Source organism: Mandrillus leucophaeus, unplaced genomic scaffold (assembly GCF_000951045.1).
Source record: "Mandrillus leucophaeus isolate KB7577 unplaced genomic scaffold, Mleu.le_1.0 Scaffold325, whole genome shotgun sequence".
NCBI lineage: Eukaryota > Metazoa > Chordata > Mammalia > Primates > Cercopithecidae > Mandrillus > Mandrillus leucophaeus.
Window position 1 is genome coordinate 505,744 of NW_012103421.1, and position 18,883 is coordinate 524,626.

Sequence of the window (18,883 nt, forward strand, 5' to 3'; positions counted from 1 at the left end):
AAAAAAAAAAAAAAAAAAAGCCGGGGGGACAAGGGTCCTTATGTGGTATCTCTCAGTTCTTCCCTTTTGCAAATCTGAATTTGTATATCTGGGCCTGGTAACCCGTTTCCTGGGGAGCCCATCGCCAGCTGTATGGTGGTAGCAGCCTTAGGGGAGCTGGAATACTGGCTGTGGCCAGGCTTCTTGGACGAACTTTCAGTCCTGTGAACCCTGGGCCCTTTCCTCATAGCAGGGCAAGTGTGATGATCCCGTGGCCTCATGGCTGTTTCTGGGCAGTGTCTCCAGCTGTCTGAGATGGCAGCAGTGTCCTATGGAAGGAGTTCCAGGGTCTTAGTGAGGGAGGAGAGTGAGGGATCCTAGAGTGACCGGATCCTAGAGTGACCGGTTGAATGCCCCCAGGCATTGAGTGAGATTCTCCTTCAAGGGCTTGTGAGGCATTTAACGTGAACTGAGGCCAAGCTACACTTGGCCTCAATAAGCACTTGATGTTTGATTAGGACTGGGGGTTTCCTATGCTTTAGAATCTGACCGCCTGTGACTGCTGGAACTCACCTAGAGTGGGGGCTCCTGCTGAGCACTGGACCTGTCTCCGTCTCCTGCCCCATCTCCTGTCTGCCCACGCTTCCCTTCCTGCCCAGACACACACACTGCAGCCGCCCTCCTTCCTGCCCTTGGCCTGTTTGTCATCAGCGTCTGCCGTCCTGGCTCTTGTGGCCCAAGCAAGAGCCAGGAGGCCAGGAGATGGCTGGTGCCCAGGACCAACCTCCCCGTGATCACTGTGTGGCGATTTGCTGGCCATGCTGCCAGACTCTGTGGCACAGAAACCAAGGACAAGAGGAGGCAGGATGCGAGCACCCTGGTGAGCTGCCAGGCGGCCTGCAGGGGTGGGCACAGGTCAGTGCCAGGAGTATCCATCTTGTAGGCCTTCCTGGTGCCACTCAGCAGCGATATGTGAAGCCCTTCCCAGGGCCAGGCACCAGCTGGGGTCAGAGGTGTCCAGCAGAGCGTAACGCAGAACCTGGACCTGTAGGAGACGACTGTGGAGGAAAGTGGGGATCTGCTGAGGGGGCAGGGCAGGCAGGAGCCGGCCGACGACAATGGCAAAGTCACCAGGTACCATCCTCCACACCCAGCTTTGCAGGATTGACGTTTCAGAGGATGAATAATCACCCTCTGACTGCCCCTGGCCCCAGGGACAGAGCTCTGCCCCTTCAGGGGTCCCAGATGTAGGTTGTGTAAGGACAGCCTCATGCCAGGTTGGAAGCCAGGCCTGGAAGCAGTGTGGTCAGAGCAGCCCAGGCAGCCCACAGGCGAGTGGAGGGGAACAACTGGGGAAGTCTGGCTAGGAGGAGGTGACTGCACTGAGGGGCTAGCTGGCAAGGGTCTCTGCCTGGGGGCTGAGAGGAGCTCAGGTTATTTCTGAAGGCAGTATAGACCTGTGTGGAGCTTGAAGCCCAGTGTCTGGATCAGAGTCTGCTGGGCTGCGGGCCCAGAGCTGGGAGCCAGCCGCTGGCTTCTGCAGTGTCCGAAGTGGTGAGGAGGAGCTGGGCTGGAGCCAGTCTTGCCTGCTGGCAGTGGCCACGGTGGGGTCCTTTCTGCTCTGACTCCTGGCCTCTGTTGCCAGGGCTTGGAGGCTTGGAGGTGGCCTCTGTCCCAAGAAGAGTCCCCAAAATCCTCACTTTGTCCAGGTGAGGGATTCTGGGAGGGGGAGGTTCCCAGGACTGCGGCGGCACAGACCATACCTTGTCAGTGTTGAGCCCTGACTGATCCAGGAGTGCCGGGTGGTGGTGTCCTCACTGCCAGCAAGGGGCCAGTATTTGAAGAGCAGTGGAGTGTGCTGAGCACGCTGTGTAGGCATTCCTCAGTCCTTCTGGGTTCCAAGGGTGGTGTTGGGGTACGCTGCCATACAGAATATGAGAAAGCAAAAGAAACACATGGTTGTCAGGAGGCGGAGCTTGCAGTGAGCCGAGATCACGCCACTGCACTCCGGCCTGGGCCACAGAGCGAGACTCTGTCTAGAAAAAAAAGAAAGACACGGTTGTCTTTGACCTGCGTGATGTTGACCGAGGTTCGCGTGGTTTCACGTTGTGTAAATTTCATGGAAAACTATAGTCCCGTTGTAAAAACCAAGTCTCCAGACGAAGAGGCGACTTGCACTTCCTGGTGCTGCCCCTGGACCCTGACCCCGCTCTCTTCGCCTCCCAGGTAAAGGCCGGCGTGTCCAGCCCCAGTGGTCCCCTCCTGCTGGGACCCAGCCATGCAGACTCCACCTTTACAACAGCCTCACCAGGAACAAGGTAAGGAGGACACAGATGCTGTGGTACATGCACACGATGGGAGGCAGGACAGCCCCTGTGCCTTGTCACACAACAGACTTCTCCGTTCCTTGTGTTGGGCTCTGGAGTTCCTTAAATCCAGGTTTAAGATCCTTCAGTCACTTCCATGTTAGAATCTCTGTGGCCCAGGGGCAGAGCTGTCCTCTGAAACTCAGACACATGAAGGATCACGCCTCATGTGGCAGCCTGCGCATGGCTTCTGGGCGTGGATCACCCTGGCTTGTCTCCCGGACTCTGCCCAGCCGTGAATACTTGAGGTCATCCACAGCCAGGTCTTTCAGGAGGACGTGTGGTTGCAGCAGGTGTCACCGTGTGAGCCAAGCAGGATGGGCAAAACTGTAAACCGGCTGGATGTTGCTGGGAGCACAGCAGGTTTTGAGAAGAAGGCAGGATTGGTTCCTAACAGAATGGGGTTTGCATGGTTTGCTTGACTCAGGGCATGGCCAGTGACTCCAGAGATTTCAGACCAGACTCTGGCCGGGGGTGCTTGGATTTCTATCAGGGAGCACGTTTGGCAGACAGAGAGTCAGGTGTGAGGGAGTTCATGGCCTTCCTCGGGAAACTGGTTGAGGATACTGCCCCCAGAGAGGTCTGAGGATGCTGGGATGTTGAGGGGTGGTGCCAGAACAGTGGTGAGCAGCACCACGATTCAGGGGTCCTGGCCTCCAAGCCGGGCTCCTCCAACAGGGACTGACCCTGGCCAAGTGCTGTCTGCCTCAGTTTCTTTATCTGTTAAAAGAAAATGGCATAACCTACATCCTAGAGTGTACTACGTATTGAGTATTTAACTCAGGGCCTAGCACAGGGTAGGTACTCAGTAAATATTAGCTGTGTTATTGTTAAATAAGCAGCATTTCAGCAATAAATAAGATCATGGATTCCCTTTATAGTGTCCCTCCATAGGTGAGTAGAAGCCCAGGGAGGAAGAGGCTCCACCCACCCAGGGCTCAGTTGGTGGGAGGTGCCGTACATCTCACTGGGCTCCCACTGAGACTGTGACTTTTCACAGTAAAACAAAATGGTCTCTGTTGAATTGTTTGCACAAAACACAAGCCACACTGTGATGTTTGTTGCTGTTTTTGGTAATCCTGTGCAGTGTTTCTTGCATTTCTTGTGATCGTCATTCCTTCATTCCTAACAAAGGAAGTGTTCATACCTCAAGATGGGAAAAAGGTGACGTGGTATTGCTGTGGGCCAACCGTCTATGACGCATCTCACATGGGGCACGCCAGGTAGGTCCACTGCGGAGTGTCCCTGCGGCTTCTGCAGTTGTACGCAGAAGTCAGAGCCACTGGGATCCGCAGCGGGAATCTTAGGTCCACAGAAATCTTAGATCTGCTACAGAGACCTGAGATTTGAGGAATCAAGCCTGAATTTCTTCTCTTGTTTTTATGATGAAAATTTTAATTCCATAAGTAATCCATATTCGCTGCAGAAAGACTACAGATCACCAAAAACAAAATGTCCATAGCCCCACTGCTAACATGCTGGACTCGACCTAGGCACTTTTTCTCACGTACCTTAAAGTTTTCTCTCATCCCTCAGGCTCTGGTGGGGGTCCCCAGGTGCTGAGTTCCCGTGACACTCAGACCTGACAGGCCTGAGGCTGAGTTGGCTGTGACCCCCCTGACCACTGGATGGTCATGGCTGTAGCTCCTGATGAGTAACTGGCTGTAGATGCCACAGAGTCCTTTTATTTGTTCATGTTTTAGTTGCAGTGCCAAGGACATGTATAGTCAACCCTTGAACAACCTGGAGGGTAGAGGGCGTGACCCTCTGCACATTTGAAAATCCACACATAACTTTTGATTCCCCAAAAACTTCACTACCAAAATAGCCTCCTGTTGACCAGAAGCCATACCAATAGCATGCCAGTCAGTGAACACGTATTTTGTATATACATTACATACTGTATTCCTAACGATAAAGAAAGCCAGAGAAAAGAAAATATTATGAAGAAAATCTTCAGGGAGAGGACATATATTTACTATTCGTTAGGTGGAAGTGGATCATCATGAAGGTCATCTTCCTTGCCATCTTCATGTTGAGTAGGCTGAGGAGGAGAAGAGGGGGTTCTTGCTGTTTCAGGGGTGGCAGCGAAAATCATGTATAAGTGGGCCCGTGCAGTTGAAACCTGTGTTGTTGGAGGTTCAGCTGTACATATCGTCTGGTCTGGAAATGTTTGTTTTTTCGTTGCTTTAGGTCCTACATCTCTTTTGATATCTTGAGAAGAGTGTTGAAAGATTACTTCAAATTTGATGTCTTTTATTGCATGAACATTACGGATATTGACGACAAGGTAAAGGGAATCTGTAAGATTAAATTTTAAATGCAATTGGATTGTGTGAAAGAAGATAGGACTTTTGCATAAGTAAATAAAATAATGTAGGCTTGAGCTAGCTTGTGTTTTAACATCATTTTAATCCCCTCGATGAGTTAATATTACCACTTATGCTGCTGATATGACTTCTATGATGCTCAGACAGGTTAGAAACCTGCATGTTGCTCAGGGGTCAGTAGCCCCTGGTGTTGTGCAGAAGGAAGGCGTCCCATAGTACGCACTTCAACGTGTGGCTTGCAGGGGAAGCTGGGGCCCCCGGGGCTCATTTCGTTAAGTGTCACAAAGATCACATTAGGCCTTGGGCACTGGTCAGGTGGGAGATGGAGGGTGGTGTTTCTATTTGATGATGGTATGCATGTCTGGGGCCCACAGTTGTCTGCCACCACCCTCACCCTCACTTAGGGTTGGCCAAGGGAGAGAGTGGCCTGCTGCAGAGGGATGCAGCTGGGTTCCAAGCTTCACTCCCCAATGTCTGTCTTCCCTCCCTAGATCATCAAGAGGGCCCGGCAGAACCACTTGTTCGAGCAGTATCTGGAGAAGAGGCCTGAAGCGGCACAGCTCTTGGAGGATGTTCAGGCTGCCCTGAAGGTGGGCCTCTTGCTGTCTGCTCTAGAAACCAAACCCTTTGCTTGCTTTTCTCGGTCCTTTGTAGGTTACTGTCCCTAGGGTAGTGTCAGTCTCACAGGCTTTCACAAAGTGTATGTTACTCAAGCCAGTTCCATCAGGGGCACTGAAGTCTCGATAGGTAAGGTCCCCTGGCCTGTGACAAAGTCACCAGGAAAGATGCACTGGGGTGGAGTGGAGAGTAGGTGACTTTCCTACCACTTACAGGAAAACAACTGAATTCATCACGGTGCCACTAATTACACTTATAAAAACGCTTGCCAATATTGCTATCTAATTTTCAATGCCAAGGTCACAACTAAATCAGAAACTTCTGCCTGAGATACAAAAGCTGTACTAAGCTTTTTAATTTGGTAATACTGTAAATTTCCAGAATCTTTTGAAGAAGTTAGTTCTCTCTAGTATTTTCATTCTGAGTAACCATTATTATATAGTTATTTTTATGACAATAGTAAGAATAGGTGACTTTACTCTCTACTAATTATCCTTAGTAATTACAGTAATCATTACAGATATGTTTATGGCATTTTATCTCTGGAATTAAAAACAGGAATAAAATTAGAGCTTAGCAATCTTTTAGGTCAGTGAGGCCTGAGTGCCGCCTTTTTTTTTTTTTTTTTTTGGAGACGGAGTCTCGCTCTGTCGCCCAGGCTGGAGTGCAGTGGCCGGATCTCAGCTCACTGCAAGCTCCGCCTCCCGGGTTCACGCCGTTCTCCTGCCTCAGCCTCCCGAGTAGCTGGGAACTCACTGGGTGGCCCACTTTTCCTCATCCCCAGAACAGCCCTAGAAATACTGCTCTCACACCCATTTTGCATTGGAGAAACTGAGGCACAGAGAGGTTAGGTGCCCTGTCCAGGGGCACACATGAGAGGGCAGTACCAGGAGCTCCTGAGCGGGGTGCTTCAGTCTCCCTTGGTTACTTACTGCCCTGCCACTTGGGGTGCAAACTTCTCTGTCTCTATGGGCCGTGGGAAAAACTGGTCTGTTTCCTACCTGGAATCACCTTTATGAACTCGGGGTTTTGCTGAGCAGTATCTAATAGGTTTGACATCTCTTTATGGTTGTAGCCATTTTCAGTAAAATTAAATGAGACCACGGATCCTGATAAAAAGCAGATGCTCGAACGGATTCAGCACGAAGTGCAGCTTGCCACAGAACCGCTTGAGAAAGCTGTGCAGTCCAGACTCACGGGAGAGGAAGTCAACAGCTGTATGGAGGTGAGGCTTCACATGTCTCCAGCCAGCCCTTTCGGGTCACATGTCGGGCCGTGCATAGACGGATCTGTGTGCACGGACTGATTCCACAGTTTGTCTTAGTGGAAGACACGCTGTGTCTCCTGTAGCCCCACTGCGGCAGTTGGCACTGTTCTGTGGTGGCAGAGTCAGTGCCCCTCCCCTCCCACACCCTCTTGCCCCATTTCCTGGGTGCAGAGCCTGTGCCGCTGGAAGGAGACTCGGGATCCACACCCTCCCAGCACTCCCATCAGATAGGCAGGAGGTGCACTTGGAATGTGGGGAGGCCGCCTTCTGTGGAAGCGTTCCAGGATTCTCCAGTGGACTCTCCCCACACCCTCTGGAGAAGGAGGAGCAGGGATTACCACTGAATTGAGAATTGAGGCCTGTGGGTGCCTGCTGAGCTTGGGGCCTTCACGTTGACCAGCTCTGCTGCCCCTGCCGAGATCTCCTTCAGACACAGGGGAGAGACCTGGGTGCAGAGGGGACCCTGCCCTCTTCCTCAGGCCTTCCCCCTGTGGCTGGCACCCTGTCAGGAAGGCCTTCTCCTTTGTGCCAGCGCCACCTGCTGGTCACCCTTTAAGAACTCGATGGAAAAGAGAAGAGATGGCTGCAGCTGTGTGTGTGGAAAAAAGAGGCCCCACTTAGGCCGCAGCACTGCCTTCCCTCACCGCTGCCCTGGCCCCACCTCAGTGATGGGGCAGGGAGTCCGCGTCTGCCCTTCGCCGGCATGTTTCTTTCTAGTTTGGTCTTTTCTGTGTCCTGACTCAGCAGATCGCTTCGTTGTGCCTGTTTCCAAACTTCATGGAAACGCGCCACGTGTGTGTAGTCATGAGTGTGCTTTCACCCAAGCTGTGCTTCTGGGACGGACCGCATGTGGTCACTGTCACTCCCTCAGTGCCTGCCTGGGGGCCGAGCTGTCCGTCTGTTCTCCTGGGACAGGCAGTTGGGTTTCCTTGTTACCAACAATGCTGCTGTAATTTTTTTCCCAGTTGTTCCACTAATATATATATTTTTAAATTGTGGTAAAGCACACATTATAAGAAATTTACCATCTTAGCCATTTTTAAAAGCTTTTTTTTTTTTTTTTTTGGTAGAGACAGTGTCCTTTTGTGTCTGGTTTATTTTGCCCAGCGTAGTGTCCCCATGGTTGACCCATGCTGTAGCACGTGACAGACTCTGCTTCCTTCCTGTGACTGAACGATGCTCTGTTGTATATAGATGGGCCACATTTTGCTCATCCTTTCACCTGCCCTTGCACACGTGGGTGGTTTCCACATTTTGACGATTGCGAGTAATGCTGCCGTAAACCTGGGTGTACAAATATCTGTTTGAGTTCTTGCTTTCACTTCTTTTGGGGACATACCCAGAAGTGGAATTGCTGGGTCATAGGATGATTCTATTTTTGATATTCCGCGTAACCACTGTATTGTTTCTGCAGTGGCTGCGCTATTACTCATTCGCACCCATAGTGCACTGGGGTTCTGTTTTCTCCGTGTCCTTGCCAAAGCTTGTTATTCTTCATTTTTTCCATTCTAGTAGGTGTGAGGTGGTATATCCTATGGTTTTGGTTTGCATTTCCCTAATAACTAGTGATGTGGAGCGTCTTTTCCTGAACCGTGAGTTGTTTTGTGTTGTCTCTAGGTAGACATTTGCAAGTTTCTTTAGGCCGTATACCTGCAAGTGGAATTGCTGGGTTGTATAGGATATATGTGGGTGACTGTGTCGGGGGTTCCCAACACTGCCCACACATTCTGGGGTCCTCTAGAAGGACTCATGAGACTTGGCATTGACTTATCATCTCATCTAAGGTTTATAACAGTGACACAGCGTGGTTGCAGAATCTCAGGCAGAGTCTTCAGTCATCCACGGACAGGCTGCTGAAGCTTCCTCCCTCCCTCCCATGAGGGGACACAGCACACTTTCCCCCACCAGGAAACAATGCAGCCATATGTGTGAAATGTCCCTCCCTAGGGAAGCCCATCACATAGGCCCCCTCTGCCTGGCACATGCCACAATTCCCGACTCCCCAGAAGGAAAGCTGGGGTTCCACCTACATAAGCCACAGTGTTTGTTCAACAGCCCACGGGGCTGCTGCCGCAGAGCTGGGTTTCCCGGCCTCTTAGCACAGGGGACATTTCAGCTCCTGGATGACAGCCAATGGCCAGCTCTACAGGCAGGCCTGTCTCAGGTGGCAGACACAGACCTGCTAGGCTCATTCTTATCTTCACAGTAGCCATATCAGAAATGTCTATGTGGCCAGGCACAGTGGCTCACACCTACAATCCCAGCACTTTGGGAAGCCAGGGCAAGAGGATCACTTGAGCCCAGGAGCTCCAGACCAGCCTAGGCAATATAGTGAGACTATTTCTACAAAAAATTTAAAAACCAGCCAAGCATGGTGACGCATGCCTGTGGTTCCAGCTACTGGGGAGGCTGAGGTGAGACAATTACCTGAGCCAAGGAGTTTGAGGCTGCAGTGAGCCATGATCGCACCACTGCACTCCAGCCTGGGCAGCAGAGTGAGACCCAGACTCTTAAAAAAAAAAGAAATAAAGAAATGTCTATGCAAATTTCTTCTTCCTCTACCACATTTCGGGTATGCTGTGTATTTGCACATACACCCACCCCACATTTGTATTGTCAGATTCTTCCCTTTCAACAATGCCATGAATGCAAAGTGCTGATTTGTTTGGTTTCAATGTCCCTTTTTCCAACCTTTCCTGAGACTGAGCATTTTGTCACATGCTTGCTTCCAGCTGTGATTCTGTGCCCCCATGTCTCCCCCTTTCCCATGCGGTTATTGGTCCTTTTCTTACTGTTTTGTATCATTCTTATGTCTTCTGATACTGATTTCTATGATTTGAATGTTTGTCCCCTCCAAAGCTCATGTTGAAACTTACTCCCTAGTGTAACAGTGTTAAGAGGTAAGGCCTTTTAGAGGTGACTGGGTCATGAGAGCTCTGCCCTCAGGAATGAGTTAATGGATTAATGGGTTATCCCAGGAGTGGGGTAGTTATCATGAGAGTGGGGCTGTTACAGAAGCCAGTTTGGCCTTCATGAGGCCCCGGCCATGTGATGCTCCATGCCACCCTGGGACTCTGCGGAGAGTCCCCACCAGCAAGAAGGCCCAGAACAGATGTGGCCCCTTGACCTTGAACTTCCCAGCCTACAGAATTGTAAGAAACAAATTTTCTTTTAAAATTACCCATTCCCAGGCCGGGCATGGTGGCTCACGCCTGTAATCCAGCACTTTGGGATGCCAAGGTGGGCAGATCAAGAGGTCAGGAGATCGAGACCATCCTGGCCAACATGATGAAACCCCATCTCTACTAAAAACACAAAAAATTAGCTGGGCATGGTGGTGCGCATCTGTAATTCCAGCTACTCGGGAGGCTGAGGTGGGAGAATCCCTTGAACCAGGAAGTCAGAGGTTGCAGTGAGCCAAGATCGTGCCATTGCACTCCAGCCTGGCGACAGACCAAGACTCTGTCTCAAAAAGAAAAAAAAAAAAAATTTACCCATTCCCAGCCAGGCGCAATGGGTCGCACCTATAATCCTAGCATTTTGGGAGGCTGAGGTGGGCGGATCACCTGAGGTCGGGGGTTTGAGACCAGCCTGACCAACATGGCAAAACACCGTCTCTACTAAAAATACAAAAATTAGCCAGGTGTGGTGGCGGGCGCCTGTAATCCCAGCTACTCTGGAGGCTGAGGCAGGAGAATAGCTTGAACCCAGGAGGCGGAGGTTGTAGTGAGCCGAGATCACGCCACTGCACTCCAGCCTGGGCAACAGAGTGAGACTTTCTCAAAAACAAAACAAAACAAAAACAGACTAAGACACAAATTATCTCCGTTACATGTTGGGTCTCCATGTGTTTGTGTCTCTTAGTTCCGTTCTGTTGGTCAAATTGTCCAGCCCAGACCAGGTGCAGTGGCTCGTGCCTGTGATCATAGCACCTTGGGAGGCCAAGGCAAGAGGATCCCTTGAGCCCAGGAGCTTGAGATCAACCAGGACAACATAGTGAGACTCTTATCTCTACAAAACATTTAAGAATTTAAAATTTTAAAAATTTATAAAAATTGTCCCGTCCTGCAGGAGTGTCATGCTGTCTCTCACACGTATCTGGCGGGTAAGAGGCCCCATCTTGGTTTTGTCGTTAGGTGTGTTTTGAAGCCTCAGCTTATCAAGTTCCATGTAAGACACTGTTGGGATTTTGCATGTTGTATCTAAGAACCAGTATCTCAGCCGGGCGCAGTGGCTCAAGCCTGTAATCCCAGCACTTTGGGAGGCCGAGACGGGCGGATCACGAGGTCAGGAGATCGAGACCATCCTGGCTAACCCAGTGAAACCCCGTCTCTACTGAAAAATACAAAACACTAGCCGGGCGAGGTGGCGGGCGCCTGTAGTCCCAGCTACTCGGGAGGCTGAGGCAGGAGAATGGTGTGAACCCGGGAGGCGGAGCTTGCAGTGAGCTGAGATCCGGCCACTGCACTCCAGGCTGGGCAACAGAGCGAGACTCCGTCTCAAAAAAAAAAAAAAAAAAAAGAACCGGTATCTCAGATCCAGTTTTGTTGTGTCGATCCTCTCTAGTCTTTTTGTTTTTATCAGTTTTTGTCCATTCTTTATTACTTCTTTTCTTCTTTTTTTCTTTGGATTTATTCTGTTTTTCATTGTCTCACTTAGCAGTTTAGCTCATTTTCTGATTTAAGAATTTAAGGCTATACATTTTCCTCTGAGTGTTTTTGCTGCAAAATTTGACATCATGTACTTGTGAACAATTTCTAATATCCATTTTGGATTTTTTAGCCCAGGAATGATCTAGATGTAATTATCTAAAAGTTAATTATCTAAAATTACCTAGAAGTTTGAAATTTCCAAATGGATGGTATTTTTTCATATTAACTTAGTGTTATTCCCTTATAACTTAATTACCCAGTGGTTGGAGAGTATGGTCTGTCCCGAGCTGGATCTGAACAGAGACTTGTGTTGTGGCCCCTGTGTGTGCTGGCTTCTGAATGTTCTCTTGTGCTTGAGAAGATTTGGTCTGATCACCTACTGCACAGTCCCACATGCCATCCGCTTAGCTATACCTGTTGGCCATGTTGTTAATATTTTGTGTGTCTTTGCTAATTCTTCCTGCTGGCTTAGCCTATTCATACAGTTTCCTAAAAAACAAAAACAAGAACCAAAACAAAACTCCTCCTCTGATGGTGAATTTGTCTGTTTCCCCTTATTTTTTCACTTTTTAGAAAAAAAAAGTTCTTTTTTTAGAGTAGATTCTGGTTCACATCAGAAGTGAGAGGTCACATGTATATCCCCTACCCACCTCACCATCACCTCCCCCGGTGTCCGCACCCACCAGAGGGTACGTTTGTTACAGTCAGTGAACCTGCACTGAACGTCATGACCCTGAGTCTGTGGTTTGCATTAGGATTCACTCTCAGGATTGTACATCCTGTGGGTTTGGACAAATACTATCTCGTATCCACCATTACAGTATCACACAGAATAGTTTCACTGCCCTGAACATCCTCTGTGCTCCAGCTATTATCCCTCCCTCCCCACCCCAACTCCTGACAACAGCTAGTCTTTTTACTGTCTCCATAGTTTTGCCTTTTCCAGAATGTCACATACTTGGAATCCTACAGTGTGTAGCCATTTCAGATTGGCTTCTGTTTGAGGGAGGGGGAAACAATGTTTAAATTGTGTAGGGATTTCTCCCTCACCCAACCCACCTCTGCCCCAACAACCTGTCAGTTCTCTAGCAAGCATCAGCTGGGAGTCCTGTAATTTAATTCATTTCCAACACAATCTGCCAGGAGGCAGTGCCAGATCGGACAGGTTGAAGGCTTAGTCCTGTAAGACTGTCCCCAGTTCAGATGTCAATTGAAAGTAGTAGTTTGTTACCTGTACTTCTGACCTACCAGTTATTGGCCGGGTGCGGTGGCTCACGCCTGAAATCCCAGCACTTTGGGAGGCCCAAATGGGCAGATCACGAGGTCAGGAGATTGAGACCATCCTGGCCAACATGGTGAAATCTCTATTGAAAATGCAAAAATTAGTTGGGCGTGGCGTCACGTGCTTGTAATCCCTTCTACTCAGGAGGCTGAGGCAGGAGAATTGCTTGAACCCGGGAGGCGGAGGTTGCAGTGAGCCGAGATTGCACCACTGCACTCCAGCCTGGCGACAGAGCTAGACTCTGTCTCAAAAAAGAAAGAAAGAAAGAAGGAAAGAGAGAGAGAGAGAAAGAGAAGAAAAGAAAAGAACAGAGTGCACTGGTGTATTTTGGAATGCTTCCTTTCCCTTCTTGCTATTGGAAACACAAGGGGATTTTTTTCCAGTATTCACTGTAAGAGCCTGGTCAGGTTCCTAGAGGTAAAACTCACAAAAGTGTTGGGTCCCCTTTGACTGGGTCCCTGGAGTTTTCAGCTGTCTGACTTGCCTACACCAAGCGTACAGCAATCTCTCAGTTACAGTCCTGGTTTTCCTTCCCCAGTAAGTTTTCAGCTTATGAGTCTCTGCTCTGGTAAGTTGTGATTCTCTGTCTTCTCCTGTTGGTCTCTCCAGTTTGGGGGGCAGTGGTTTGCCCTATGACCTTACTTCTCTTATGGATCTAAGAAGAGTTGGTTTTTCAGTTTGTTCAGCTTTTTACCTATTGTTAGGTAGAGTGACAACTTCCAAGCTCCTGACTTACGTGAAACTGAAACCAGAAGTCTCTTATCTTTTTGTATTTATACATTTTGATGGTTAATCTGTATGCTTGACCAGCAGCCTTGAGTATTCCAATCCTATCACCAGGCAAGTTTTAGAAACATCATCTTAGAAGTATTGGTGGGAAGCAGCTTTTGTCTGTCTCGAAGTGTGTGTCTCTCCCTGTTTGTTCCAGGTGGCTGCTGTCTTCTAGCTTCCATTGTTGGCTGTTGTTGAAAACATCGGTTGCCCTTCAAATCACTTTTCTTTGATCGGTAAATATGCCTTTTCTATCAGGCACCTTATAAAAATATTCTCTCTTTTCAGTTTTCTGCTATTTGACTAAGACATTATAAGAGATTTGTTTTTACTTATCCTATTGGATATTTTGTGTGCTTCCTGGGTCTGGATTGTTGCCTGGGTTTCGAGAAATTCTCAGACACATCTTCAAGTATCACGTTTACTCAATTCCCTCCCTCTTCTCCTCTGGGATGCCAATTAGATGTAGGTCTCGTCATTTCATCTCATCCTTCTCCGTGTCTCTTAACCTGTCTTTCATATTTTCCTTCTTGTCTCTATTCCATTTTGAATGACTTCTTCAGCTCTGTCTTCCTGTTCACAAATTCTCCTTCAGACAGGAAGTGAAAGACAGTCACTCAGTGGGGTACGTAACACTCTTTCGCCGGTTAATAGATTTCATCTCTGCAGGTTCCGTTCGCTTCTATTTTCAGATCTACCTGGGCCATTTTGCTGGCCTCTCCCTGCTTGCTATTGCGTATCTGTCAGTCTCCTTATTTCTTTAAGCATGTCATACTTAGTGGATTGTATTATGTATCTGATAACTCTTGCATCTGAAGCGTCCATCTGTTTGTCGTTTCTGCTGACTCCCATTCACAGTTGCTCATGTGCTTGGATGTTTGGTGACCTTGATTAGGACATCAGTTCGTGCTGGGTCATGGCCTTGGTGACCCTGAGGGCCAGGATGCACGTGTCCCTGTTCTTGGGACAGGCCCAGAGTTTGCTTTCCAGGCAGCAGACTTGGCAGCCTTTGCTCCCCAGGGCGCACACCCTGCTTTTGGTGCTTGTCTACGCACTGGATGCCCCGCCGTGATGGGAGGGTGTGCTCACTCCTGCAGACGTGCCTTGCCACTCGCAGGCCTGCAATACATTAACTCATCTGTTTGATTCAGGAGCTGTAGGCAGGGACTGCGTCAAGAGCCTGGCCCACATGGGCCCTGTTCCCCTTCTCTCTCTGTGTTGTGGCTTCTCTGTCCACCCTGTGTCCTCACTGTCCGCCAGGCCATTTTCCTACACTTTTTCCCTCTATCCTTGGTTCTCTGCCTCCCATCCCCGTAGTAGGCCACAGACCATCTGCTTGGTGCCACGTCCTGTCCTAGGTCCAGGTCAGTGCACTGTGAGCGCTAGGTCCCTCCAAGGTAGGCGGAGGGTGGACATTTCTCTCTTCTGACATGAGTGCATTTGGGACATGTCTCATGCCTAGAGTGTGTGTGGTCAGTACCTGGGTCACACAGACGCAATGTTGTGCTGGGATTGGTGGTTTTTCCTCCCATTCCATGGTGTGTCAAGTGGGGATGGCATCTTCAATCAATGGCATCAGGGAGATGGGGCTTTTGAGACCTCCGGGACCAGTGCCTTGCCTGTCTCTGCTAACCTCTGGCTGTCTCTGTCATGAATCTTCCTGAACGCACCAAGTGGTTGTGTGTAGATGACACACTGTGTACTCCTGCCCAGCCTCTGCCCATGACCCTGCCCTGCACGGCCCAGGTGGGCTGCACACGCTCACCAGGCCCACCGTGGCGCTCCCACCTCTTAGTGCCTCTGCACCCACGGTCCCCTCGGCTCTGCTCTTCTGAGTTCATGTGAGACCCGCCCGTTTGTGGAGTCTTGTGTTTGTCCCAGCCGAGCCAGTTGTGTAAGCATCGCTGTCTCCCTGGGAGACGGTGACTCTTCACAGATCAAGGCCAGCACCTTTGAATTCAGGGCACTGATGGACTCACACCAACTGCACGAGATGTGCTCACACGAAGTATGTGACCACTCCTGGGTTTTTGTTTCTTTCTCTTCAGGTGTTGCTGGAAGAGGCCAAGGATTTGCTCTCTGACTGGCTGGATTCTACACTTGGCAGTGACGTGACTGACAATTCCATCTTCTCCAAGCTGCCCAAGTTCTGGGAAGGGGAGTTCCACAGAGACATGGAGGCTCTGAACGTAAGTGTCACGATTGTCTCATGCTGGCTGTCTTGCACTGAGGGCCCTGGTTTCTGAATTCCTGTTTTGGCAAAGCTGGCTCAATTAAGTGGCCAAGTCAACATTGAACTTGAGTTGAGGGGCATAATGGGCTTTTCGTTTTATGAATTGGGGACGTTTTTATGGAGCGTGTGGTTTTCAGAAGGAAAATCCCAGGGCTTTCTCATGTCTTGCACAGGTTCTCCCTCCAGATGTCTTAACCCGGGTTAGTGAGTATGTGCCCGAAATCGTGAACTTCGTCCAGAAGATTGTGGACAACGGTTATGGGTAAGCACAAGGGCCCTCCCTAGGGAGCGGGGGCTGCAGAACATCGCTCAGGGAGGAGCTCCCCAGCTCTGAGTCTGAGTTCGGGAAGCAGAGGAGCAGGTGTTCTGGGGCTGCGTAGCTGGAAGTCCCCAGCAGACCCTCCTGAAACTCGGGGCCCCACCCAGGGGCTGAGGAGGATGGGTCTGCACTGCCCTGGGGGCCATGGTGAGAACCTAACCCAAAATCTGCTGGGAAGCTCGGCAGCCAAGACCATTGGTCATGGGGCCCCAGAGCTGCATGGTGGTGAGTGTGAATACTGCTGGGCCTTCACAGACATCAGCGCCATTGCACAGACATTTTGAGAGCGCTAGTCCTGGTGTCATATCCCGAGGGAGAGTGCGTTTCATCAGCATCTATTGCTTGGCTATGATTTTAGTGACTTTTTGTTGGCGAGTCCATTGCACATTTCCCTGGCCCGTATTGTCTCAATCTCCAAAGTAAGCATTTTCAGAAATGGCCAACAAATGGGAATGCAAACAGGAACCCGGTTATCTGTCTGTAGCGCTCAGCGCTGTACCGTGCCCCTGCTCCCGGAGACCCACTGTGTCCAGCCTCAGGTTGCTTCCCTCCCACAGGAGCTACACTGGCTGGATGAAAGAGAAACGAGAGGTTGTGACAGTGCCAGGAACGGGGAGACTCTTTAGCATTAGCGCTGCTTCTCTCCCCACTTAACACAGACTACTGTGAGGCAGCATAAGAGGCTGTGCCAAGCTGAGAGGCACGGGCAAGCCGAAGCTCAGAGAGGACGGGTCATTCCAGACTGGAGTAATCTGGAGTGCTTCGTGGAGGCCAAGAGCCTCAGCTGGGCCAAGCTGAGGGTGTGTGGACATTCAGGGAAGGCAAGGCCACACAGGAGTGAGGATGGCAGCAGCCCTGAGCAAGGCAGGGTGGGAGCTGCATGGGTCACAGGACGCCAGGCAGAGGGATGAGCTGCCCAGGGCAAGCAGGCCGCCTCCTCAGCGGGATGGGCCCTCGTGTCCCACTCAGTCCAAACAGCTGATACCGTTTTCAGTGGCCACCACAGAGAGTAGATAGGCCACAGATTTCGCAGTTTCATAGCCCTGCTTTATTTTGTTACTGTCATCCTGCTGAAACGCTTTTGGGTCTGTTAGATTCCCCCCACCCAATTCCTTTTTTGTTTTCCAGCTATGTCTCCAATGGGTCTGTCTACTTTGATACAGCGAAGTTTGCTTCTAGCGAGAAGCACTCCTATGGGAAGCTGGTGCCTGAGGCCGTTGGTGATCAGAAAGCCCTTCAGGAAGGGGAAGGTGAGGAGGGCATGCCTGAGAGCACTGTGGGCTCTCCCTCCTGGCACAGCTTGGGTTGTGTTTACTCTGCATGGCCACGGAGGCTGCGCTGAGCCCACCCCTCAGTCTCTTGGGAACAGTGGTTTTTCACCTGAAGGAATTTTAGGAGTTTTCTACACTCACCGTTATGCAGCTCTAAGACCATGAAATGTGTTTTTTTAATTGATACATAATAATTGTGCAATTTACGGAGTACATGTGATGTTTTAATACATGCACACAATGTGTAATGATCAGGGTAATTAGGATGCTCCTCATCTTAGACATTTATCTTTTCTTTGCATTGGGAATGTTCCAGATCTTCTAGCTATTTTGAAATATACCACAAATTTTTTGGTAACTGTAGTCACACTACTGTGCTGTTGAACACAAGAACTTATTCCTTCTATCTGTGTGTTTGTGCCTAGAAACCAACCTCTCTTCACTCCCTCGCCCTAACCTAACCCTTCTCAGCCTCTGGTGACCGCTGTTCTACTCTATATCTCCTTGAGGTCCACCATTTTTTAGCTCCCACATAAGAGAGAGAACATGTGATACTTGTCTTTCTCTGCCTGGCTTATTTCACTTAACAGAACATCTTCCAGTTCCATCCATGTTGCTGTAAAAGACAGGATTTCATTTTTTTATGGTGCGTTATTTTTTAAGAAACAAAAGACAGTAAACACAGCGCTGTCTTGAGAAACATAGTGGCCCCTGGGGCCTGGATTCTCAGGCTGGTGTTTGCTGGCTGAGCATGTGAGGTTTAGGAGGATTGTGGGGTGCCGGGATGTGTGCTGAGTGATGCATATTTGACAACAGCCTCTGCACCCATCTGGATCCAAATGCTTCAAACACAGATGTCGGGCTTTTTATAGACCAGGCAGAATTATATCGGGAACCCTTTCATTGGCGTTTTCTTCATGTTTATTCCTGAAGTGAATCTGGGGACACATCCACAAGAGGCAAGGTGGGAAGCCTCCCTGCAGAGTGGGAATTCCCTCAGTGTGCCAGGGCACGTTCTGTACCCCCGCCCCGCCTGCCCTCGTCTTTCTGGAAGACAAATTTGGCCATAAAAATGTTCGTACTTTTTGATCTAATTTTAGGTCTCTATCCTAAAGAAATATCAGAACCTAAAATAAAGGTGCAGTGGCTCATGCCTATAATCCCAGCACTTTGGGAGGCTGAGGTGGGCGGATCACCTGAGGGTTGGGAGTTCGAGACCAGCCTGGCCAACATGGTGAAACCCCATCTCTACTAAAAATACACAAATTAGCTGGGTGTGGTGGTGCATGCCTGTAATCCCAGCTACTCAAGAGGCTGAGGCATGAGAATCACTTGAACCCGGGAGGCAGAGGTTATAGTGAGCCAAGATAGTGCCACTGCGCTCCAGCCTGGGTGACAGAATGAGACTCTGCTTCAAAAAAAATAATAATAAAACCACACAACACAGACTGAGAAAAGATAGAGGTAGCCAGGTTAACATGTAAGTATCAGACCCATGGCATTTTAGGCTCCCGGTTTGTGAGTAGAGGGGCGGGTTTGTGATGATAAAATGCCTCAGCTCTGAGAGGATGCAGCTTGGGCCTCTGTGGACCAGAAGCCTCCACAATCCTAGAACCAGAGTGGACACACCCACATTTCACACACTTCCCCAGAGTTGACAGATCACGTAGGCCAAGAATTAATATGGGTATGGAAGGTTTGAAATACAGTTAACAGGCTTGGTTTGAGAGCTGGGAACATCGCACTCAGGAATTAAAGAACATCCTTTCCTTCCAAGAGCACAGAACCATACGCC

General features: G+C 49.7%; 1 protein-coding gene across 4 annotated transcripts in view; it reads left to right on the plus strand.

Annotated features, from left to right (window-relative positions):
* CARS (cysteinyl-tRNA synthetase) overlaps nt 1-18,883 on the plus strand; it is a 57,387-nt gene that overhangs the window by 14,262 nt on the left and 24,242 nt on the right. For 3 of the 4 annotated variants that reach the window (XM_011988190.1, XM_011988189.1, XM_011988188.1), the window contains 8 exons: nt 2,206-2,297; nt 3,480-3,568; nt 4,539-4,635; nt 5,167-5,265; nt 6,369-6,518; nt 15,314-15,454; nt 15,672-15,760; nt 16,946-17,067. In XM_011988190.1, coding sequence (XP_011843580.1) covers nt 2,206-2,297; nt 3,480-3,568; nt 4,539-4,635; nt 5,167-5,265; nt 6,369-6,518; nt 15,314-15,454; nt 15,672-15,760; nt 16,946-17,067 — 879 coding nt within the window. Of the gene's footprint in view, nt 1-2,205; nt 2,298-3,432; nt 3,569-4,538; nt 4,636-5,166; nt 5,266-6,368; nt 6,519-15,313; nt 15,455-15,671; nt 15,761-16,945; nt 17,068-18,883 lie in introns of all 4 variants that reach the window. The other variant, XM_011988191.1, reaches the window with a different exon arrangement.